This window comes from Notolepis coatsorum (assembly GCF_963971535.1).
Source record: "Notolepis coatsorum genome assembly, chromosome: 1".
In the NCBI taxonomy this organism is placed as follows: Eukaryota; Metazoa; Chordata; class Actinopteri; order Aulopiformes; family Paralepididae; genus Notolepis; species Notolepis coatsorum.
Window position 1 is genome coordinate 297,932,022 of NC_140165.1, and position 26,491 is coordinate 297,958,512.

General features: G+C 40.8%; 1 protein-coding gene across 2 annotated transcripts in view; it reads right to left on the reverse strand.

Annotated features, from left to right (window-relative positions):
• Positions 1-26,491, reverse strand: part of b3glcta (beta 3-glucosyltransferase a) — a 148,264-nt gene that overhangs the window by 22,958 nt on the left and 98,815 nt on the right. For both annotated transcript variants that reach the window (XM_084332547.1, XM_084332546.1), the window contains 7 exons: positions 18,345-18,421; positions 11,389-11,500; positions 8,347-8,483; positions 8,102-8,165; positions 2,733-2,864; positions 1,855-1,924; positions 176-289 (listed from right to left, as the gene is read on the reverse strand). In XM_084332547.1, the coding sequence (XP_084188673.1) occupies positions 176-289; positions 1,855-1,924; positions 2,733-2,864; positions 8,102-8,165; positions 8,347-8,483; positions 11,389-11,500; positions 18,345-18,421 (706 nt within the window). The remainder of the gene's footprint in view (positions 1-175; positions 290-1,854; positions 1,925-2,732; positions 2,865-8,101; positions 8,166-8,346; positions 8,484-11,388; positions 11,501-18,344; positions 18,422-26,491) is intronic.

Consider the following 26,491-nt stretch of genomic DNA (forward strand, 5'->3'; position numbering starts at 1 on the left):
GTCGAATATACCTGCAATATTCCTGTTTACATACCTGTACATACTATATCTATATATATTCCATACCTACTGTTACTAGTTATACAACTGGCCAGTACAGCTTACTACCATGGTGTGTTTATGGTTTTATATCTGTCAATGTAGCTTGGGCCCTGGGGGGGATAAGAACGCTTACCTCTCTCTGTATTGGGTACGCCCAGGTTTATGGTTGGTATTGAAGTGTCAGCGTGGTCGCTGTAGTATTCCAACAGAGAGGCCGCTTTCTCCCAGGTTTTCTTCACCACAGGGACTAAAGGCCAAGGTAAAGGGCAACACATAGATCAAACCAGTCAAACCCTTTGGGTCTGTGCGCAGTAGACTTGTGTAACCGTTCGGCTGAGCAACAATCAATAAATAGAAAGGATCAAATTCATCTTATTTCATTAACCGCAATAACCACACCGCACCCATCCAATTAGTCGCTTCCGTTTCACGCGCAACGACTAATTACGGACGTTTAAAAAAAAACGTTTACGCTGTCAAAAGAGGTGAAATTAAAGCGGAAACATGTAATTAAGAAATTGTTTGGGGGAAATATACAATCTGTTCCTTCTAAATCCTCCTGCCCCTTATGGCCGTTTGGAAGGTGGCTTGGCAGAGGACACAGTGATTACCCTAATGTCACTGTAATTAGACGTGATCGCCATGCCATGAGGTGGAATTTTTCAGATTCCTCTGATTTCCAAGACTGCAGCACTTCATCCATCTTGCTTAGTGCAAATTGATTTCTGGTACTAAGAGCTCCCTGGAGCAGCCGGGAAACGAAGAGGAAGAGAGAAGCTGGGGCAAAAACTCCAGATACGCCATAATTATTCTTTTTAAAACACCATCAAATTCGAATACTGTAAAAGTAGGAATATTTTTTAATAATCTCGCAATTCAAGTAGAGCATATCAAAATGGATCTTAATCAAAACAGTTATGTTTTTCCCAAACTTGCTCGTTAAGATTATACAATAACTAATGTGGACATTCTAACACCTTGAAGTACATGAGGTCAACCTTCACACAGCGATCACTATTCCTCGAGTAAATAATAATCCAAAAGATCAAATCGATCAAAATTCAATGACCTTTTAAATTGATTTACCAAATAGCGTGCAACGTAATGATTATTATTATTGTTGTATTGTTGGATTTTATACACGCACACACAAAAGGCCTGGAAAACAAACAGCCTGAGGGGGTTTAGAAAGCATTGGTGGAGGCAATTTAAGAAATGGTAAATGAGGATAGAAGCTCTCTGCCTTGTGGGTTTTAAGATATTCCTTAATTTATTAATTAATATTCCTTTTAATCCTCCAATCCCTCTGATTGTTACAGATGACTGAGCAGAGGATACAGCAATTACCATAATCACCCGTTACCCGTATCACATTCTGCTGACATCGATTTGGACCTGGCGTGGATTTCCTTTTCCTTATTAGGTTCTTCTGAATTCAAACTACATCACTTTAGAGCCTTTTAAAGCTTTGATTTATTTGTTATAAAAACAAATATCTAACTATCTAATTTACATTTTATTTTTTTAAGATTTGCCAAACTGTTGCGATTATTGTTAATTATTCCTAATTTTAAGTAGGACAAGGAACCAAGTACATAAACAGATTTTCTAACTTCCCTTCCACCCTTATATGACAGAAGCAGCACATTTTCTAACATTCCTTCCTCCCTTATAACATAATGACAGCAGAAAGATAAAGGAAAAGCAGTTATTCATCATGGAAGATACCGAAGCACTTCGCCAATCGTGCCAATTTTAAACAGGAAATGTCATGTTGTTCCTGGACTGTACGAGGCCGGGTGTGTGACTCACCCCTCTCACTGTGAAACTTCCTGCACGTTTTCACAGCAACAAATACATCCTCTTTGCTCACTGGCGCCCCCTTTGGGAAAAAGAAAAAAAACAAGAGTCAAAAGAAATTCCCCAATCTTAATTAGTGCTCAAACTAAAATAGAATTAGCAATTCGACCACTTTAGTCGCAGGGCTCGAGCTCAACTCCCTGTACTTTTCCCGCGCCGTTTTGAGGAGTACGGCAGTGCGCCTAGTGAGGGTGAAAAGTGGAAGTTGACACCATTATTTATGTTCTGGTGTCCTCTGGCCGTCAAAGATTTGGCTCTCTCTGCCACGGAAGCCGGAGACCGCCTAGTCAACCTGCCGATAGCACTACTACACACCGCCGAACGTCTTAAGTCATACGTTCCCAGCATTAAAAAAAAATAACTTTGAAGAAGAGGTTTGATGGGGCAAAGAAATAGATGGCAAGTACAGTAGAAGGGGGTAAGAGAGAAGATGTTTATCCCTGTGTGGTTGAATCGCTACACTGCAAACCAGAGAGAGTGAGATGCACTTTTAGTAGCACTGGAGATACTTGTTTTGTGCTCCAGGAAGCACATAAGAAAAGAGAGCCATCAGAATGCAGTGACAAAATGTAAACTACCTTTAAAAAAAATAAAAAAAAGAATAAAATAAAATAAAAAAGAATAATAAATAAAAAGATTCACATGGGCACAATTTAAAGCTATGGATTTTCCTGCAAATGGTAAACAGCGAACGGGGAGGGGGGCACAGAATACAAATAGCTCTGTACAAAAGCTACCGCCGCTATGCTGTCTCTTCCCATTTGCCGGTGAATTGAGGACGATCAAAATGATCCTTCCAGCGTCATGCACACGCCATTAAGGTTACCCACACACAGGGGAAGCTGGCGGCTCAGAGTGGTGGCACAGAGCCTGGCCAGGGGGGAGTCCTCCGGTTCCGTGCACAGCTCGGTGACAGCGGTGAGATGTGGCCCATTCCCGTTCTCCCAGATGTACAGCGCAATCTGGTGACAAGAGAGAAGATTGATGATTTACAGCGAGTCTCGCACATCATGTAGACACAATATGCACTCTATCTTCTTTCCAATTCGATGGCAAAAAAATTAAAAAAAAAGTTTCTGTTTTCCCAATGACAATTATCCTCGAGGTACGGAGAAAAAAAAACTTGTCAGACGTTCTGAATCCTGGCAGTTAGGATAACGCGTAGCTGTGTGTGTGTGTGTGTGTGTGCTTGATGTGCAGGAGGAGGAGGGAGAGAGGGAATCAGAAAGACAATGACAATGACTTCTTGTGTACGTCTTCTTTCAAGTGTTAAATAAGCTCTGGGAAAGAGAATATGGAATAAAGAGAGAGACAGAGAAGTGACAAGCAAAGAATGGATAACGACGTGAAATCCAATTAAAAAAATGCACATACGTAAACCCATTCCTATGGTCTCTAGGGAGGATCCAACCCGGTGTTTGTGAACGCAAGCCAACACTCAAAGCGAGGAAACCGGGACGCCGCACATTAACCCTTTCACTACGACACTACAGAAGGTTAACCCTTTCACTACCACAGACGGTTAACAGTCTGTAGTGTGGTAGTGAAAGGGTTAACCTTCCGTAGTGTGGTTGTGAAAGGGTTGTCGTGTGGCAGTGAAAGGGGTAACCTTCTGCATTGTCACAGTGAAAGGGTTAACCATTAGGTAGTGTGGTAGTGAACGGGTTAAATTGCCTGGAGCCGCTAGGTGACAATTTGAGTACCTCAGACGGAGAACCATATACCGGTAACTCTTGTTTTAGGTTTTCAGAGGAACAACGTTTTTCACACTTTATTTTTTTTTTTAAACTTTGACCAGTCAGCTGGTTCTTTTAGCGTTTATCGCTTTTTCATCGCATTCATACTTGGTCAAGTTCGACCGACAGAAGCAGGCTGAAAGGGTTCAGATGGGGGGGAAGACACTCTGGGAAAGGCACGGCTGACGTCCGGGATTCGAACGCGCTCAGCCCCAGATCCGTGACGAGCACGGTTGTCCACGGCGCTGAAATAGCACTCGCGGTACGTGGTGAGCTACTGGAGCTCCCCGTTTTTCACACTTTATTATCTACAGACTGTAAAGTCAGAGTGACGCATCTCGGTTAAAGACAGTCGAGGTCGAGTCGTTTCTGGTGATGTATCACATTCACACTCCAAGTGATTTAGATTAACTTCACAACTGCAAATCTCAAAAACTGACTTGTGTGGTTCTTCAGTGCAAGGGTTCAGTTCACCTATGAATCTTGATCCTCCAATAACAACCGTTGCTGGATAAGTCAGTTAAAAGTACTCTTGACTAGGGGAGCTCCAGTAGCTCACCGCGTATCTCGGCGCTATTTCGGCGTCGGGGACAACCGTGCGCGTCACGGATCTGGGGTACACGAGTTCGACTCCCGGACTCGCCGTATTTTCTCAGAGTGTCTTTCCCCGATCTATATCCCATTCAACCTGTTTCTGTCGGTCATGCTTGACCAGAAAAAGCGATAAACGCTAAAAAGAACCAGCTGACTGGTCAAAGTTAAAAAAAAAAAAAGTACTCTTGACTTAATGCATTCATCAAATCTAAGACTGAATTTCTGCATAGAAATTACTCATATTATAGAGGAACCTTTGAGTTTTTTAACCCTTATTTTTTATTATTATTATTTTATTAAAGAAATGTGGCTGTGTTACAGCTTGTGTCATGAATTTGTGCAAGAACCTTTCTTTTTAGTAGGATTATTTAAATACAATGTCTCTCATACACTTGTTATTATTTTGCAATGCATCAATTGTTCAAATAATTAAACTGGTAATTAGAGGGTTACAATCTTACAAATGATTGAATGTTTGGTTGTTTGAGCAAGTTTGAAGTTGTTTAAGAGATGTATGTAAGAAAAAAATATCAGCTCTCTTCACTACATTAGGAGTGAGCAGTGACAACACACTGTACGGATGAGCACAGAGGATCCATTCTGTGATCATTACAGACTCTGCTAACTAAGTAGCAGTCAGCAGTTGAATAATTCATGGTGTTACATGAAATCTCCACACAATCTCTAAAGTCTAATTGACCAATTAAATAAAGACGGTTGACTTTGCCTTTGTATCACGAAACACGATTAACCATCTAACTTTGAGGTTGCAAGAGGGTCTATTTCCTTGCTTTTGACTTAGAGTTCAGAGTTGTAGAAGTGCTATATAAATCAAATGTATTATTACTATTAACAGGTTCAGCGCCAGAGGTCGCTGTGGGCGTATGGCCGTGTGTGTCAGCGCTTTGTTCAATGGGGATAAATGCTGGTGTTTGCAGTGCTAAAACTATATTAAATATTATAGCTATGGATTAACAGTCGATTGTCATTGAGTTTCTTCTGGTCAAGATGCAAAAAACAGATAATTTTTTCATCCATAAATTTCCGTTTTATACCATGGTGAACATGAGTATAGTTTTTCTATGCTTCGATCGCCACCAACGGAATACGCTACACAGTACATTACAGACACACGCTCCGATCGCAGGGAAAGAATTATCGGATCAACGCAAGATTGATAACATATAGTCCTTACATTGTCTATGATGTACAGCAAAAAGAAGAATCCAATTATCTGATCGCCATTCCAAATACTGATCGCGATCGTGTTTCCAACGTAATCCAGCATTGAACATGAACGGGGGGGCCCAAGCCTCGTCGATGCATCCGTTATAAGCGATTGTCTTGCCGGAGTATTTAGACCCCGCCCACACGCCGCAGCTCGGCCCAGACAACAAGCCACATCGTTTCAAATGGAGTGCAATAGTGGCCGCAAGGCGTTAGGCGGCGGTATTGGACGTTTGCGATCTCAGACCCATTCCCAATGATAACATCAGGCTGGATGGATGAATTATGAAGGGAAATATCGAATAAAAGAAATAACGATGAAAACCCGACTTTTCTCGGGTTTGGAGCCCAACGTTCGGCGAGTTAACACTGGCGTCCAATGTGTTAAAGGGGAACTATCTTATAAATTGCCTTTTCCAGTGTTTAGCATTGTTTTCTAGCAATGTGGGGTTGTACCAACTGTCTATGTCTCAAATTAAAAATGTTGCGCATTCCTCCAGTTCAGATGAGACATGGTCCTCCCCCAGTGAACTAAGCCATTCTGAATTTAGCGTACCTGTGATGTGTAAGGATTCTGATCTGCATACCTCAGCTCCTTCTGTGGTTGTAGCCACTGCCCACAATCAACAATTCACTCAACAACGGAGCGAGTGGAAATAATGCGAAAGCGGTTTCCCTGTCACTGACACTTCCTCAAAAAGAAAGAAAAAGAGAGAGAGAGAGAGAGAGGGAGAGAGAGAGAGAGGGAGAGACAGACAGATAGAGAGAGGGAGAGAGAGGCTCTCATACGGTGCGACTCGTCTCGGAGCATTTACACACACTCGCGATTGCGTGTGTGTGGGGGGAAACACACGCTCACTCTTGGAGCATCTCTCCTCTCTCTCTCTCTCCCTCTCTATTGCTCGTTCTCTCTCTCACTCTCTCTGTATCATCACTCGTCACGCCAACCTGTAGCAAAATATCATAGCACACGCTCCCACGCATATTACGATCCGTGCAATAATATTCACTGGGGTATATATTGTCATTTGAAACAAGTTACCAATGCATTGTCCCGTGGGATTATGCCCCCCCGCGTCGAAATTAATTAGTCTCCATCTCCATCTCTCTCTCTCTCCCCCCAGTGCAGACTGTGGGTGACTGTCACTCAAAGCGCATTGAGAGTATGGGTGGAGCCCAGCCAAAAACAGCTTGGAATCTGAAAGTGCAGAAAAAGCTGCTCTAGTCTAGAGCCGGGGTTCCCAAAGTTTTCAGGCCACGACCCCCGAAATAACGGTGTCAGAGAGCCGCGACCCCCACTATTATAGGAGAAAAAAAAAAATATATATATATATATTTTTTATAAATGTAAATGTATGGTTGAAACATGCAAACGTTCAAACGCACACACACTAATAAGCATTGGAGGCTTTTAACCAGGGCCGGACTGGGGAAATCATTAAGGCCAGGAAATATAGTGCGAAATATAGCCCCAGTCAGGCCAATTTTTAAGTGGGGGGTCTGGGGGTCCCCCACCAGGACATTTTTTGTTACAAAGACTTAATTTCCTGCATTCTGGTGCAGGCATTTTTTATTTGTACCCTTTACATGCCAGTGTTTGTGATGGCATCACAAATTATTGTTAAAAACAGGCTAGCATATGTATGATTAGCAACAACACTGATTTTGATGGATTTTCAGAAAATAATACAATCTTTTATTCAACTTCAGCCCTGATCATAACACCACATATTAATTTTATAATTCTAACCCTTTAAATGCCAGTGTGTGTGATGGCATATATTTGCAATATATCAAATGCAAAGTAGATTTTTCTGGGGGGGATTATTACAGGCTAGCATGTGTCAATGATTAGCAACAACACTGATTTTGATGGATTTTGTGTTTTTTGTAAGGGTCCCGCCTCCACCAATCACATGCGACCCTTTGTGTGTGTGTGTGAGCAAGGAGAGAGAGAGAGAGAGAGAGAGAGAGAGAGAGAGAGAGAGAGAGAGAGAGAGAGAGAGAGAGAGAGAGAGAGAGAGAGAGAGTTCTCCAACTTGTGTGAGTTGCAGTGATCTCCTGGTTGTTCCCCACCTAGGTTATCTAACTATTGCGCCGCTGCAACTAGAAGCACTGGCCTGGCCTGCTTCTAAGTTCAGTGGCCTGACTGCATAAAAAAAATAAAAATAAAAGATTTATTTAAAAGAAAATTGTTTGTTTTGGAAATCATCTGGCGACCCCCCCGCGGCGGCTCGCGACGCCGCTAGGGGTCGCAACCCCCACTTTGGGAACCACTGGTCTAGAGTACTTGATTAGAAATACAAAACAATGCATTTTTGGGAAAAAAAAACTTACAGATGTGTTCCATAGACTCACAGGATTTGTGTAAAATTGCCCAAATAGTGAAAGAAATAGTAAGATAGTTCCCCTTTAACTAAAAGACAGTGAACCATTCCATATACACTGTAGCACATTTTCTCACCACACAATAAGAACTAATTCGCCAAAATATGAGCTAAAGTTATTTCCTTAAGTACATAAATATATTAGGTTGGTGTTTGAACACAAGAGGCAGGAGAATAACAGAATGTGGATGTAGTGGTTCAACACAGCATGGGCCTGCATGAAACTACGTGTCCTAATCTTTAAAGAAATCTTACCTCATGCTTGAGGTCAATGGTGAAGTCAGATTTAAGTGGCTCATCTCTCACTTTGTTCCCGAGCCTGAAATGGTCACAAATCACTGGTTATTAGCAATTCTAAAGCAGTACATGACAGGATACATTATGGTAAAGCTAACCCTGTCCAGCAGGGCAGACACACAGCATAGCAGGTGATGTTATCTGGAGAAACACATGTTCCAGCCTTTAGATATAGCCGACAGACGTGAGTGTTGTGGACTAACCGTTGGACAAGAGGGATGCTTAGTGCCCAGGCAGCAGCAAAGTCTGGGTATTTGAAGATAGAGGGGTTCTCCGCAAAGGCATAGTGATGGATGATGGTGGACTCTTCGTCGTGAAGGGGCTTACCAAGGAACCACTCCTGATAAATAGAAGAGTGTTATTATTGTCTGTCGGTCACTTTACTTAAAAGATGTCCCTTGTATAATTTTCTCATTAGTACACTGCAGTGAAATTAGTTGTGATAATATATTCGGTTGAAAAGTGACTGTTGCCATTAACAAGCGGGAGACGGTTCAGTCACATGGCACACCTGCACATACTGTGTACCGTGTGCATCTCTCTGCTGTTCAATCTCAGCTATTTGAAAGTAGGCCTCAATTAAAAATACAGTAGGTACAGTCGCCTCCAGTTTCTAACGCACACCTTGATGTCACTACTGTAGTGACTTTTAAATTGCAAATGCTTCAAGGACAGAACTCACCAGAGGGCTTAACTATACGTATGCTAATTGAGACGGGACAGCTGTTTCAACTGCAAATCACTGGCGGCACCATTGTTTCTACGCTAAAAGATTCGTTAGGAACTGCAGACTACTGGGACTGCAGACTCAATGCTACTTTATGCAAACAATACATTTCCACAACACAGCATCCATATCAATGAAACGATGCTCGTCTCAAATGTCCTGTGTCAAACTGAGGTAGGTAAGTTCATTAAAAAGAGGCATTTCAAACTCCCCCCAGATACGTCAGGGCTGGCCTACTCAAGAGAAAATAATGGTAGGACATAAACTGAATAGAACACAGCCGTTTATTCTTGCCTGGTACAATACTGGACTGGATATAACGAACTGTAATACCCATCAGAGCGTCTTTACAAGCTTGTGCCGTAAAGAGTGTGTGAAAACAAATCAAGTCATAAAGATGCTGTATACATTATCTGATCCTCCCCAGGGCTGGATGATGGATTGTGACATAGCACAATAGTCAATCTCAGACTTGGAATTTTTTATTTTTATTATTGTACACAGGTTACAAAATGCCCCAGAGCACAATGTTCTCCATGTGTTAATTGTTATGCATTGCTTTCCAGAAACGTACCAAAGAAAACTCTAGAGAAAGAGGTTAGACTGAGTACAGTGTGCCTGACAGGCACCTCTGTGAGGTGATTAAGCAGGGGACCCCTGTGCTCGGGGACTGTAGCCAGCCTCTAAACAGAGCCAGCTCCGGTTTAGATTTTTTTTGATTGATTTTGTATTAGTCTCGAACATAAAACAAGTTTAAAAAAACTAAAAAGGTAAATAGTCAAGTCTATTTCCATACAGTTCAATACGTTTTCAAGAAGGGACAGGGGGAAGACCCCCCACATTTCACTGTATACCTGTATGCCGTGACAAATAAAACTCTTGTATCTTGTAAGTAAAACAAAACGTATCAAGGCCTGCCCCTTCCTTACAATATTTTACATTATAATATAATACAAATAAAAACAATATAACAAATAATGAAAAGTTAAATAAAAGTAGTTTTTTATATATCCAAATGGGAAAAAATATATATTAGGCAGTCACATTACTGCTCAAGTAGCCCCTTCCGTGACTGTGATGCACTGAGTGAATACACAGTCCCGTATTCCTCCATAGGAAAATCCCACAATTAACTCTGAAGAACTGGTCCTCCGCGAAATTTCAAAGGTACTCACAGTTGCACAAGGGTTTCGGACAGAGAAACGCAATGGTTTGAAAGCTCGGCGTTGTTAATAAACATTTTAAATAATTTTTATAAACTGGTCAACACAGCTTTATTTACGACATTGGGTGCCTGATGCGCCTGCGCTGTGATTTAATTAAATGACGATTTAGGGGGTCTTTAATCGGTATGCAACGAACTGGACATGCAATTGGAGCGGCACACACACACACATGCATTGTCTTTTTCTCAGTCGCCGATGCGATAGAGTCTCTGCGCCTAACCCATCCCGTCGTCCTTCCCCCCATGGGCAGCCGGGAGCAGATAGGGCGTCAACGTGAGCCGCGCCCGGGGACCAATCGAAGTGCTCCTGTCCGTCTTCGTCAAGGACGCCACAGCGTTAGCGATCTGTTGTTGTGCATGTTTTTCCATTGGGTTTATATTATCGGGGGGGAAACCCTTGCGAGCACGGGGAGAACATGCAAATTCCACACAGAAAGGCCTGGGAGATACCCCACCTGGGTACCTGGCATCATGGAAACCTGGTCCCCAAGCGGGAATCGAACCCTGGACCTTCTTGCTGTGAGGCGACAGTGTTAACCACTACACCACCGTGCCGCTTATCATTGATGAGGATCAATGGATTTCGACACACGATCCACACAATTGAGCCCATGTATATACCGTAATTTTCGGACTATAAGCCGCAACTTTTTCCCCCATTTTTCGACGCTGCGGCTTATATAACGGTGCGGCTTATATGTGACTCACGTGACCAAACCCGAAAATGTAAAAATCTAAATATTGCTTTTTTGACTGCATTGAAATGTTATTTATCTGTTCCCTTATTTGCTAAACTTAATACAACTTGTAAATGAGTTAATTATTGTTATTTGTCCGACAGTATTGTGTCCCAATGCTAATTACATATGGTAATTAAACATTAAAACACCTGCGGCTTATAGTCCAGTGCGGCTTATATATGTACACATCATTCAATTTAGCTGCTGCGGCTTATATTCAGGTGCGGCTTATAGTGCGAAAAGTACGGAAATCCTGTTTTTTTTTACCGAGAAAGCAGTGCCTCGGCCAAGAGACAAAAGGAGAAGAGCGTGCGTAGCACTTACATGTGACGTGAGGACACGAGCAAGTTCAGGCAATTTGTCACTATATTACAAATGTTGTGTTCTACAAACTAGAGTGACGCATGAAACAAACACAAATGTTTCGGAATCAAGTTGCACATGAATGGCAGCTAACAACTAACGTTACCGACCTCGTAATATAAAGGGTCAAGGACAAAGAGTTTGGGAGACCATAGTTATTTATAGTATATATATAGTATATTATACTCACTCTTCTCTGGTCAAACTTTCCGAGGACCTGAACGAGTTTGGTCATCTTTACATTCGTTTCCTCCTCGAGAAATACAATCCAGGACGAGTTTTTCCCAAAGGAGTGAGATAAGCTTTAGAGACACAAAACACAAGTCATTACGAGGTTTTCTAGAGAGAGGGAGGCACTGTAACCTTTAATAATGCAAAGAGGGTCACACCAAGGATAATTGACTAATGGAGCATACAGTCGGAGCAGAAGGGGGAAACATTTTCTTTAGCCTACTTTGATTGCCCACTTAACTCTAGTCTCCTGAACCCTGAACGTTACCTCGGTCCAACACTGTATAACTCGCAGCGCACGGAGAAAGTTAATAGAAACACCAGCAGATGAAAGGACCTCCCCTGTGGAAACGTACAATAGGGCTGTAATGTTTGCGGTGCTATTGATCATCTGCTATGTAGATTTGTTACAAAATATCTGAGAGCTTGTAGACTCAAGGGGGAAAGCTGGAAGGAATAATGTGAACCGGTATGTTGGAATTTTTCACTCACAATAAATATTCACACAACAGTTCCGAAGAATCACAAGCAGGTGTATCAACGTCTACACAGATACACTGCGTTTGCTGACATTTATTTCTGTAGTCAAATATATATATATATATATATATATATATATATATATTAGTGCTGTCAATAGATTAAAAAAAATTAACTAATTAATCTCACAATTTTCTGTAATTAATCTAGATTAAAAATAGCATTTTTCTACTTAAAACCGAAGCTTGTAACAGATATTTACTTGAGTAAAATCATGGAATTATTGTAAAATAAACACAAAGAAAGTATATTTAGATTCAAAGACTATTAATAGCTTTCTTTGAATACAGTTTCTCTCCTGTGAAATACAAATGTTCAACAAAACCATCAACATTGACTCAGCTAGACCTCTTTCTTATATCCGCGGCGCTAAGATTGAAGATTTTTCACTCCATAGATTAATCTAGATTAGTTTATTTTAATGCTTTAAATAATTTAAATCAATCTCCAAAGTTAAAGCATTAACTTTGACAGCCCTATATATATATATATATATATTCTTTCAGCACAAGCGCAACCCCGCAATTACAACCTCGCTTAAAAACCTCTCGAGAATCGCAACCTCTGGAATCTGAAGCTCTCGTTTGAAAGTTCCCGTCACGTCACGTGAGGTGCCGAATCTGCGCATGTTCACTTTTGAGAAGCGAGAAACATTGTCGTAAAAAAAAAAAAGAAGAAAAAAAAAAACGTATGCACCTGTAACTGATGAGGTGACAGGGAGCACCGAGTGGGAGGAAGGAGGAAGATGACAGTGAATGTGTGGCTCACTGGGTGGAAGAGTCATGAATAATTCATAGAGCCTGTGCCTACTGATCACCTAGACGCTCCATTTAAAATCCAATGGTGGACAAAAACCTCTGGAGTGAATATCAATACACTACCAACACAACAAAAACTTTGGCTTATAAACAGATTCATGCACCGGCCAGTAAATCATACTAATATGCATATGGCATTTAGTATGGTCGAAGACACCCCCCTGTCTCTGACCATAAGGCAGTGATTCTTCAGAACCAGTGCCCTCTTCCTGTACCCAGGCTGCGCACCTCCTTCCATTCTAGCTCTCTCAATTCACACTCGCACTCACCGTTTCCGACGGGCCTTCCTTAGTGCTTCTAGAAAGCAACCTCATTACTCCACCCATGATCTAGCCATTGTCAAATAATGCTCAGTGTGCCATCCAGCCGTGAGCAAACAATAGTTCAAACTTTGCTTAAGAAACCTAATCTATCCTAATCCTAACCTAATCCTTGTTTTAAATAATTTCTAAATACCATAAATTACCAAGAGGCTTGTCATGTATGTCATATGTTATGATGAATGACGAAAATGGGGGACCATGATGTAAACAAGACGAAAGACTTTCTCTGGTCTGCAGCTCCTTAACAATTGTGTGTATTGAGCTGTACTGTATTGTACCCATTCTGCAATCTGTTAATAAAATAATCAATCAATCAATCAATCATTCTCTACACAGTACCGAAACAGCTCTCATTAAGGTTGTAAATGATCTACTGCCGGCTGCTAATTCTGGTAACTTGACTTGAGGTGCTTTTTTTTTATTTATAATTTTTTAGCATTTTTACAGCTTTATTGGTCACGCAGGACCGACAGAGGAAAGGGCGAACGGGAGGAGAGGTGGGGAGGACATGCGACAAATAACGACGGGAGCTGGGATCGAACCCGGGTCGGCCGCGTAGGTGCGCGAGGCACTATGGTATGCGCCACGAGAGGTGCTTTTGACATGGTACATACTATTCTAATTAACCATCTAGAAAACTGAGTTGGGATCAGGGGCTCGACTCTTGATTGGTTTCACTCCTATCTCACTGAGTGTTGTTGGTGAAGCCGCTTCCTCTCTGGCCCCCCTCTCTTGTAGATTTTGGGTCCCATGTTGTTTAAAATGTATATGCTTCTTTTGGGGGATATCATTCGTAAACATGATGTCCAGTTTGTGTGCCATGTGGACAACACTCTGCTCTATGTCCCACCTAAGCATGTTGAGGCAGGTAACTTGGTCCATGTCATGTTGTGTTCCGCTGACATTAAGTGCTGGATGTCTCAGAACTTTCTCCAGCTTAATGAAGCAAAATCCGAGATTCTATTTGATGGCATTCGTCACTGTTACAGATGACTGGCAGCTCGAATTTCGTGTTTTACAAACTAGAGTGCTGATGTGAATGAAATGTTTCAGTAATATACCGATAAGCCTGTTGAGGCATGCCAAGTAACTAGAGTTTGTACAATCAAGTAACTAGAGTTCGTACAATCATGTTTTCTCCAGCTGAGGAACATCGCTTGAAAAGGTAATCTTCACGTTTAGAATACTGTAACTCCCTATAGTCAGGGCTGATACTGTAACTCCCTATAGTCAGGGCTGATACTGTAACTCCCTATAGTCAGGGCTGATACTGTAACTCCCTATAGTCAGTAACTCCCTATAGTCAGGGCTGAGTCAGAGAGCCACTTCCTGCCTCCAGCTGGTACAAAATACTGCTGGTAGATTTTGAACTAACTCTAGGAGACAACACCATAATTACACCCATCCTTCCCTTGCTTCACTGGTTGTTTTTAGAGTTGATTGTGAGATTTTACCTTTAACCTTGTAACTTTTAAAGCTTTACAAGGTCAGGCCCAGAGTTACATTTCAGACCCGTTAGTCCCCTATGAGCCCGAGACACTCGGGTATGGATCTCGAAATACCTCCCAAAGGTCAGTGAATACCACAACCACAACACCAGAGGGAGTTCCACAAATCTAGTTCAACCCAGATTTGGCACAAACAAGGGACTAAACACGTTTTGCAATTATGCCACAACAACACAAAGCCGTAAAAATTTTTGAATCCCTACCCACCTTCAAAACTGCTCTCAAAGAGCACCTACGGGAGGCTGCAATTAGAAACTGGCCACTGTAAATGTCCAAACACCCCCTCCCACCCACCCACACCCCTCCTAATGTACAGTCTCCTCCCCATCGTATGTATATATTTTCTGTTAGGATCTCTGTTTAACAGTACTGTATATTTGCATATCTTGTATGTCACTATGTCATAAATGTCATTATATATATCTGTATGTTGTGTATGTCATAAATGTCATTATGAATTGAAAATGGGGGGCTCTGATGTAAACAAGACGAAAGTCTTTCTCTGGTCTGCATCCCCTTAACAATTGTGTGTATTGAGCCGTACTGTATTGTACCCATTCTCCAATCTGTTAATACAGTTTTCAATCAATCAATCAATCAATCAATCAATCAATCAATCAATCAATCAATCAATCTGGTTGTTCCGAAAACACGGCTCCTCACCAAAGGTGACTGAGATTTTGCTGTCTGGACCCCTCAGTTGTGGTAGTCCCTGTCTGAGAATTTCATTTTATTTTATTGTTTCCGTTAACGCATTTCTCTCTTCCCTTTTGCTCTTATTTTTTTTTTAAACTTAAATTTTTATTTAAATTTTTTCAACAACATACATAGACAACATTCATAGACAATACACAGTACATAAATTAAAACAAATAGACAAAAAATGGGTAAAGAAAAAGTGTGACATGGGTCCTTCGGTCCCTTCTACATTTGCATTATTTATTTACATTTTTATTCATTTCCTTGTATCCTTTTCAAACCTCTGTGATGTCGTTACTTCCCCTCCTGTATTCTTCCCATTTTCCCCATTTCCATTCAAACTTTTCTTCTTGCAGCCTCAGCAGATGTGTGATTCTCTCCATTTCCTGTATCCCCTCTACCAACTCTATCCATTGATCCTTTGTCGGCACTTCTACCCTTTTGCTCTTATTAAGTCCTTTTTATTTGATAACAATATTTTTTGTATGTCGTTTTGTATGATTTATTCTGTTCTGTGAAGCACTTTGTAACCCTGTTTCAAAAGGTGCTATACAAATACAAAAGCTTATTATTATTATCATTAATACAACATACAATATTTTGTAATGCAAAAGAAGTTGAAATGACAGATTGCAATGCGTTGTAATCACATAGTTGCGATTGTACTGGAAAACAGTACATTAAAGCAAAACAAATTTGTGAATATGTTCTCGGAGTGAAAATTCCCACATACAAGTTCACCTTCTAGAAGCTCTCGCATTATGTCGACAATCTCTCAGGTGTTTTGCAACACATCTTACTGTCGACGGGCTTCACACACACTAGTGCTATCATCTTAGAAATGTTGTGGCACTTGCATCATCACACAATTGACCAGGTTGTCCCACTTGAGCCATGTCAAGGGGCTGTATAAAAGGGGCGGGTTCAGCAACAGTCAATGTTGCCAATCAATCACAAACACGGACCCGTTTTCTAGAAATGTGCAGGAAGAAGAACTTATTTTATTAGTCTAAGTAGTAAAACAAATTCTAAAGATGATTGTGCCCCCTGCATTAAAGAGCTTTTGGCGGCGCAAATTGCAAACAAATATAAAGAAGAAATCTACACTCACTGCACACACATCCACATGTACACACTCACTTTAAACAAACACTCACCTTATCACTCACTTTAGACACTTTAACACACTTTATATTTATCTATTATTAAAGAGATTTGCACTACATTCATACGTCATTTGCACCTTACCCTAAGTTTTGTACCTCACTGTTACTCATTTTACTCTGCATTGTATATATGTATATTGACTGAACATTCCTTTACTTACTTCTTAATAACTTTTTTTTACACCGTATGAAGCACACTCTCATGGGCTCATACAGAAACAAGCATTTCATCATAAAGTATTCTGTATTTTATTATGACAAATAATAAACAAACTTGAAACTTGAAGACATAACCTAAGGCTTGCTTGTAAATGTTAATCTAATAGCCTGGCAGATATGTGAAGTCCCAAGGAATCGTGCCTTTGGTGAAACAAGCATGAGCTTTGGCACATGGTTACAGTAGGCCCAAAGGGGATACATGGATGACCTTTGATGATGTCACTGGAGCCTCGTGTGCCTTGGCTGTCACCCCAGATGCCATAGACGACTAGATGGAATGAATTGTGGTATTGCTTGCTATGTGACCGCACTAGCAGCCAATAGCTAGCACACAAGCTGATTGACCTTTCTTCACCCAGAAAGGTAGAACAATTGATGGACATGCCCCCACACTCCTTCTACGTCTGCCCCCCCCCCTCTAATTTTATACCGTTCCTTTGAGTCTACCCTACCCATTCCTAGAGCCCCTTGCTAGCAGGGTTACAAATAACCAATGGTAGGTCTTAGCTACAATTCCTGCTGTCATAAAATGTAGGCAAAAAAGAGGGGTGGGGGGGGGCAAGTTGCACAGACTCCTACGCAGAGCTATCTTTACCTGTACATCACAGCCTGCTAAACAGCTCTGCCCGAGAGCAAAAATGTGTACCAAATACAGACATGCGCGACCAAATTAGTTTGAAAGAAAATGTGTCCATAACATTGAATTGGTTGTATGCAGAGTATCATTAATAACCTAAATTAAGCTTGTCTGAACATTTATGAGCTATGCAGCTATGCAGTGATGTGATGTAAACGGACTATTTTCTGCGTAAGGAAATCATACCTTTATGGCTGCATTCATCGTCGTTTCCATGGGCACAGTGAATAAACAAGTCTGCACAGACACTGAAATTTAATTATTAAAAAACTTTTTTCAACTTATTTTCAGTTCTTATTTATAAGAGACAGACTAAGAATATGTGGGAAACAATAATCTAATATTATTTATTCAGTATGTTAAGGAGAAATATGAGTAAAAGGTAGCACTGGTTAGTTTACTTCCCGTTTGGGCAGAGATGATTGACAGAGGAACAACTCTCTGCGTAGGAGTGTGCTGCTAAACCAGACACCCTGGAAACCTGCTTTGCCAATAGTACAGTAGCATTGTCACACCAAAATACACTGCTGGCATGAGAATGAAATCCATCATGGAATGAAGTAATTACTTTGAATTAGCGTTTTAGAATCGAGTGGCTGAGCACGCTATGGCAGTGGTTCTCAAAGTGGGGTCCAAGGACCCCCAGGGGTCTCCAACAAAATGGGGAATGGTTCATTTCAATATATTCTTCACTAGAAGTTAATACCGGTACCGGTTAGTACCGGTATATAAGAATTACTATTCTGCTCTCTCCTCTGTTATCTCTCCACCCACAGTATAGACAGCTGTGGAATTCTGAATTAAATCATAGTATCAACAAGAATATATTATGAGATGGGAGTCTGGGGGTCCTCGACATGAACCTTTGAGAACCACTGCTCTAAGGGATAACTGGACCTACACCAGACCAGTAAATGTACCCCACACCAGTATATCTAGAGCCGTCGACTGTGGACCTCACAAACGGCCACAAACTCAAACCCGACGACTTCTCAGGCAACTCACAGTGGCAGCAGAGGCAGAATACTCCAGTCTCCCTCGTTGCCCGATATGCTGTGCAGCAGTAATACCACGGGTGGATTCTGAGAAAGACAAGCACATCAGGGAACACACTTATCAGTCAAGAAAAAGGTTGTGAAGTTATTCGAATAACAGTGTGGACCGAATGACAATCAGGGAAGCCCTCGCAGAAGAAACATGACATTTTTGATCTTTATGAACTCTCACTGAAAAAAAAAGGTGAGTCTATTTCAGGTACTCCATAATAATAAAAAAATAAAAAAAGACACAGAAAGTCGCTCCCCTGCTCTTCAAAACAAAAAAAAGTTAAAAGTTTTGGTCTCACAATCAAACTTTGTGTGCAGAGTGTGGAATGTGGAGTGCATGTGAGGGCTGGTCAGTGCACGCCGTGAGAGGGGATGTTTCACACTGTGAAAGAAACAAAGCAGCAGAGCGGAAGACCCCGAGGTTCATTACAGCACGGTCCACTCATCATGCAGGAAGCCAGGGGGAACATTGCACTGCGGCATATTTGATTTAACCAATGAGCCGGACACTGCGTACAGTAGGTAAACCCTATTAGCCGGCTGAGGCTCACCGACGCTCATCTCAGATAAGCTTGATCTTCGAGCTAATAACATAATGAGGCCTAGCATGTTCCACTCGCTGGTCAAAAATGTCTATTTGCCTCACTGCCGCTAGGCTACGTGGAGAAACATTTTAAATAAATAAATAAATAAATAAAAAAAGGGAACTTGTGGAAATTTGTAGTCTTCAGATAACAAAACTGCAGCTTCAGAAATACAGGTTTCACTTCAAAAAAGGGCTTTTGACAGGCCCGGGATGAGAAAGGTATCAAAGCAGAAGTGATTGCGATTCTGTTAGAGCCATTGTGTGTGCGAGCTGCAGACTACCAATCAAGAGGAGAGAGAGAGAGCCAGCGCAGCACTTTGTGTGGACATGGTAACGACGGAATGGGACACGGATTGTGTGGCGACACAGGAGAAGATGAGGTCACTGACATCCCGTCATAATGGAGAGAGAGACGAAGCGGTGCTTTTCATCATAGGGGAGATTGAAGGTAGAAAGGCTCCTCATAAAATGAGATGATTCAAACTCTAGCCATCATTTCCTGGAGGACTGCCGGTGGGTTTCACAGGGTGTGGGCGTTGGCAGGCCTCACGCCTCCCCCACCTTAGCAGAAGCGTGGGTGTCATTCACACCAATAGGATGATTTGACAGAATACGGCTCATTCTTTTCTGAAAATTGGACCATTCTCTGCAAGGAAAAGGTGTTCTGAAGTGTCTTGTCCGTCTCAAGAGCATCCACAATGGCCCTTACATGTATGTTAAGAGATTGCACCCACTTACATGGCTGGTTTTTTATTTTTTAATATATATATATAGCGCTTTTATCCAAAGCGCTTTACAATTTGTTACTCACATTTTACCCATTCACTCACACATTCACAGACCGACGGCGGAGGCAACCATGCAAAGTGCCAACCTGCTCATCGGGAGCAATTAGGGGTTAAGTGTCTTGCTCAAGGACACATCGACACGCTGCCCGGGAATCGAACCGGGAACCTCCGGATTGCCAGACGACTGCTCTACCTCCCGAGCCACTGTCGCCCGACCATTCTCTGCAAGGAAAAGGTGTTCTGAAGTGTCTTGTCCGTCTCAAGAACATCCACAATGGCCCTTACATGTATGTTAAGAGATTGCACCCACTTACATGGGTGCTATTGTGGAGACCATTTATATCCAATTTGCGCAGCTTGTATTGAGCCTTCTTCCCACATGTTCACCATCTTTGCTGAAGGGGGGGCGCTTCAGATACACTGAACTGTTCAGATACATAGCCACCACTATGCTACGGTACAGCGAGGAATGACATATTTTATTACATATTCAATGATGCAGATGGCTTGCCCTAATGGTATCATGTATCACAGTGAATGAAACCACCATATTGTGTTGGTTGATGAGTCATTATAGTCCTGTTGCTTGTTTCAACCCATTTAGACCATGCTATGCTGATAGCATGCTATACTCCTCTGAGGGGTCATATCTTTAAGAGCACTGGGATTGTTTGCCTCATCGCATGCATCAGAGACAATGCAAGGTATCACTGATATCATAAAAACACACAGAAGAGTAAATGGTCATAGGAAATACTACATAAACCAAAATTAAGAACATTTCATACGATCAAAAGTTAGTCTGGGATTTTGCCCCTGCACCTCGAAACCGGACGTTACCGGGGGGGTCACAGAAGAAGAGCGGATCTGTATTTACTGCAATATTGATATTGAGAATGAGTTTCATTTGATGTTTTATTGTCCATTATATTATGAGTTGCGTCAAAAGTTATTTGACAGGTATTGAGTTAATGTGGTTGAGTGATGCAGAAAGACTCAAATGGATTTTTGATCACAGGGTATTTGCACTTGCAGAATATTTTGAGAAAGCTTGGGATAAACGTACGAAAATAACATACATGTGATGTATTTATTTTGGCCTCTGATGGTGTGCATGGTGTAGCTTACAAGCCTTGGGAAGTGAATGTTATATTCAATTATTGTTTTTGGTGTCTTATAATCCCGCAAGGGATGGGTCGTCGGACATGACAATAAAATTTCATTAATTCATTAACTCACAAGAAAAAGGCTGATATATGTATCAAATTGGTTTGTTAATTATTAGATTACATTTAAATATATTGTCATCGTACAGCACAAGTACAGTACAATGAAAAGAAGCTAACCTAACCTGAGTGCAAGTTAACAGTATGCAGTATAACAATATGCAGTATAACAAGTGATTCAATGGAATATATATATATACCAAAGCTACTGAATAAATATGCTAATCTTATTTATGTACTTTAGTATTACAAGTATAAATATACTATGGTAGTAAGCCATACTATATACAGATATAGATAATATAGTATATAAAGCATGTACAGTGTATGTATACAGGTATGTAAATAGGTATATATGCAGATATATTCATACAGATGAATATATATATATATATATATATTAGGGCTGACCCCTATTAGTCGATTAGTCGACTAATCGGTCGAAAGGAGCCGTAGTCGACTGGCCAACCTCTTAGTAAAAAATAAATAAAAATAAAGTAAGATTTATAATTTTTTTGCTCATTCTTTCCAAAAGAAAAGAGGCCTAGAAGCGTGGCTAATGCTAATGGCACGCATACCAGAGGCTAACTGCCTACAAAAACAGGCACAGAGGCACTGAAAGAGGATTTCACCCATCTAATGAACACACTAGACTAGACAAATATCAAGATGTATCCATCAGTGGACCAATTGCATGCTTTTGCAGAGGACAAGAAGCCTTCAGTCGACTCCGTCAGACATTAAGCACCCCCCACAGCCCAAATGGAATGATAAAAAAAATATATACATATTATATATATATATATATATTTTTTTGTCGACCAATTATAGTCGACTAACGGCACATTTTGGCCAATCATAGTCGACCATCCAAATCCTTAGTCGGGGACAGCCCTAATATATATATATATATATATATATATATATATATATATATATATATATATATATATATATATATATATATATATATATATAATATATATGGTATGTATAAACAATGTTATTGTACATGGCTTGCATACAGTGTTATAGGTAGACTATAGGTTGAGGTAGGTAATTATGATTGCAATGTAAGGCTGTTGTAGGCAGTAGATGGGTATAGATGGGTTGGCTTCACTATTAAATTGCAGTAACTTTTAAATATTACAAAAACGCCTCAAACTTTTCACCAATTGGGGTCAATTGAAAGTCATGGTTGATGTGTTCACTATCATTCAAGCGGTACATTATTTGATAGCAGACTCGAGAGGCTATTCGCTATGCAAGGATGAGCAGAAAGGGACCCAATTTAAGTCCACAATACTGACTGAAGTATTTGACAGATTATTTTTGTATTATTACGTTTCCAGATAACCTTATACAAATAATATATGACATAATACAAGGACACAGCATTGCTCACTCAGGGTTAAACATTCAAACCGTTGCAGAATTGAGGACGTGGTACGATACAGAACACAGAAACACTGTACCAACACTTCAAACAAATAGTCTAACGACTTCCGGCCACTTCTCCCGTCACCAACTGACCTGGAAATGTTGCAACAAATCATGGTAATAAAAAAAGTCTAATACAATAAAGATGACATTAATTAAATAACAAAAGCAGTTGTTATTGTCCCTTAATCATCAATTATATTAATTGGTCTTTGTGTAGACCGAAGACTATAGAGATTCAATCGACTAGAATGATCCATTTCTTTATTTCTATCAAGTCTAACAATAAGTGTACTATGTCATGATATCACAATTAGCGCTGCTGCATTCATCGCTCAGCCAAACGGAATCTAGTAATGATTTACACTACATTCCATCTGTCACTGGAGGGATTTAATGAGTAGGAGAACCTGCAGACGTGCTCTTGGTCCTACCGTGACCTGGCGCTCATTGAGGCCATAAAGATTCAATTGAGTGTTTAGTGGACGGCTCCTGTTGCTTTTGTCTTACTAAACCACGCATTAACACACACACACACACACACACACACACACACACACACACACACACACACACACACACACACACACACACACACACACACACACACACACACACACACACACACACACACACACACACACACACACACACACACACACACACACACACACACACACACACACACACACACACACACACACACACACACACACACACACACACACACACACACACACACACACACACACACACACACACACACACACACACACACACACACACACACACACACACACAAAATCCATAAAGACATTTTCAGAATAAGTGTGAGCAGTAGAGCATTTTGACTGAATATGCATTATGTTCAGTAAAAAAAGACGAAACGTTAAATCAAATGCAAAGACAATGTTAAACTTTCTATTCTATTCACAGACACATAAATGAACACACCGACATTATGGGAAATGCGCTTACCATCTTCTCCAGAGGTAGACAAGAAGATGGATACCAATTTCCTCTACTGTGTTCCGTAGAAAGCTATCTGGCTGCAATCCTAGCTTAGCACAAAATAATGGAAGCGGATGCGGACCACTAGCCTAGCTTAAAACTGCAGGAGAGGTGTTTTTGGCCATTCCCTTCATTTATCCTAGGCTAGGCTAGCTTGCAGCCGGATAGCTTTCTACAGAATGCACAGATAGGAATTTTGTATCCATCTTCTTGTCTGACTCCAAGACGGTAAGTGCATTTGCATGTTATTAGGAGTATTAGGTATTAGGACTTAAATACACATCCAGTCTAAAATAACATTCACACGTGTTGTTAATTCTTACGATCTTTGACAGTTTGATCACCAATTGTGAACATGGAAAACTCTCTCCCAAAGCTAGAACCAAGCTTTATAAATGCTTGAACTTTAGCTTATGTGAACAAGAGGCCCTTAGCTACATTGATGATGATAGTGTTTACCCATCTATGACAAGGCAAAATGTCTGCTGTGAGAAGGGCCTATAGAGATTCTATAGACCTTTTATAACTTGACAACATAAACATTCTACATGGGCCCCTATTTATTTCCTGTAAATAACCCGGGGCCAAAGCTGCTCCCCTAACTAATGGAATAGCAACAGAATTATTCTGAAAAGCTCTATAGCTAAATAAAACAACAACCCAGGAAAGGATTAGACCAACTCAAAATATGACTAGTACATACTAAAACAGTTGTCATTGACGGAGTTAAATATTGTGTGCTGTAATAACACTTGTGATTGACAATTAAACAAATGCAGAATCTTTAAAAGAAACTTGAAAATGTATTGTTGAGTGAAATAGGTAGATAGATGGATACATCGAAGGACAGGTAAATATGAGTTTTTAAAACTGCATTTGCTGTACTTTGTGGCTGTAACAGATTTGTTTAAGTTGTTACAGTAATGTTGTTTAGGTTGGTACATAACAAGACTTGCATTCAGATTTTTAATAGGTTAGGAAAACGAATTTCCCCATCTACAAATCAACCTCTTCAATTATTCACAGGAGTATATACCCCACATTTATAATGCATGATATAAATCCAGATTGTGGCTTAAACAAAGCATTACATATCCAGCCATCCCAGCCATGTTTACATTCTTCCCAGGTGAATTTTGTATGTAATACCATAAGCCTTTTATGTGATATTTCAACATCAGTGCCAACACCATGTGGTAATATACACAGTCTGCACCAGCATGGTGTTCGGTAGTGACTATGGTCTTTTTGGAGATGCTGATACAGTGTGTGCCATGTTTTAAAGCCACTTGTTTGTTGAAACTTTCTGTAAAGCTGGGATGCGTGGTTGTGCATGTTTAGTTTACTGTGCGGATGCAAGCGTCTCTGTGTCTGTATGAACATGTACCCCAATCAACAGAGGCCCCACGATACATATTATCACGATACTAGAGAGTCACGACATATTGCGATTTATTACCTTTTTTATTTTTTTTTGTCAATTGTGTTTTTATTACAGTTTTTTTAGACGTTACAGTAGACATTACAGATGTAACAAACATACACACATAAACAAAAACAAAAAAAACAGTTCACAGAGCACTTCATATTACAGAATCATTACTATACAGTGTCATTATTTCAGGAGGTGAGCGACATAGTCAACCGTTCCACATAAGAAATAAAGGGTTGCCACACCACATCAAACTTTCCACTTGACCCCCGCAATGTATATTTTATCTTTTCCACTTTTAAATAATACATAACATCACAAATCCACCTGCCAAATGAGGGAGCGCGATAGTTTTTTCCAGTTCAGAAGAATGAGACGCTTTGCTAGAAGGGAGGAGTAAGCAATACAGTTCAATTGTGCTTTTGGTAGATACGAATCCCCAGAGAGAACACCAAAAAGTCCCAGGAAATGACATGGTTCATGTACCCGACCTGCAAGCTCTGAGTAGAGCTCAAATATGGAGGACCAGAAAGCTGCTAGGCTAGGACATGACCAAAATGTATGATACAGACCGGCCGGGGCTTGTTTGCATCTGTTACAAGTAGGACTAACCTCAGGGAAAATTCTTGACAGCTTGAGTTTGGACATATGTAGCCGATGTACAATCTTGAATTGAATAAGCCCGTGTCTCGCACAGATAGATGAAGAGTGAAAATTTTTAAGGATTCTTGACCACCCATCTTCTGATATGTCTGTTTCAAAGTCCTTTTCCCAGTGCCCCTTTATTATTGAGTGACGAGTCCTCCATCTCAAATATGTTCATATAAAGCCTAGACATTGTTCCCTTAAGCTCAGGTTTCGTCTCCAGGATCGAGTCCAGAGATGTATTTGGAGGCAGGGATGGAAATTAAGTGAATTGAATGACTATGTATACAATGTCTAACTTGTAAGTAACGAAAGAAGTGATGCGTTGGCAGAGCATACTTGTTCTTAATTTGATCAAATGACAAATACGTTGCTTTCATACAGCAGTTTTGTGCTCAAAACTATTTTTTTTAACCACTGATCAAATACATTATCCAGGAGGGAGGCCGGGAACAGATGATTCGCTGCAATTGTAGCATAAGTAGACAGAGACTAAACCATAGCGTTTCCTAAATTGGGACAACATTTTCAGGGAGTGCAAAACTACAGGATTTAGACAGGCCTGGGGAGAGTGCAGGGGAATTAAGAGCACAAAAGAGCAGAAAGTGAAATGCAGGCAGCAGAACTAGCTTCAATGTGCAACCAGGCAGGAACGTCAGGGGCAGATACCGGTATATCATGTAACCAGAACAATAAACTTCTAATATTCGCAGCCCAGTAATATATTTGGAAGTTTGGTAGGGCCACAGATTTGTTAAGCCTTAAGGTCCCCCTATAGGGGACTTTTTTCCCTTTATCAATAGAGACCATATTAGATCCCCAATTATGAGATTGTGGGGTATCATTGGAAAGCCACACTCATTGGCTACAACCCTGTGCAAAGATTCTCGAGATCGCCAATGATTGACAGAGCTAGAGCCCCGGGAGTGGTAATGTGTACTTTTGCGTACTTTGGGGCACGCCTCACATATCGACATG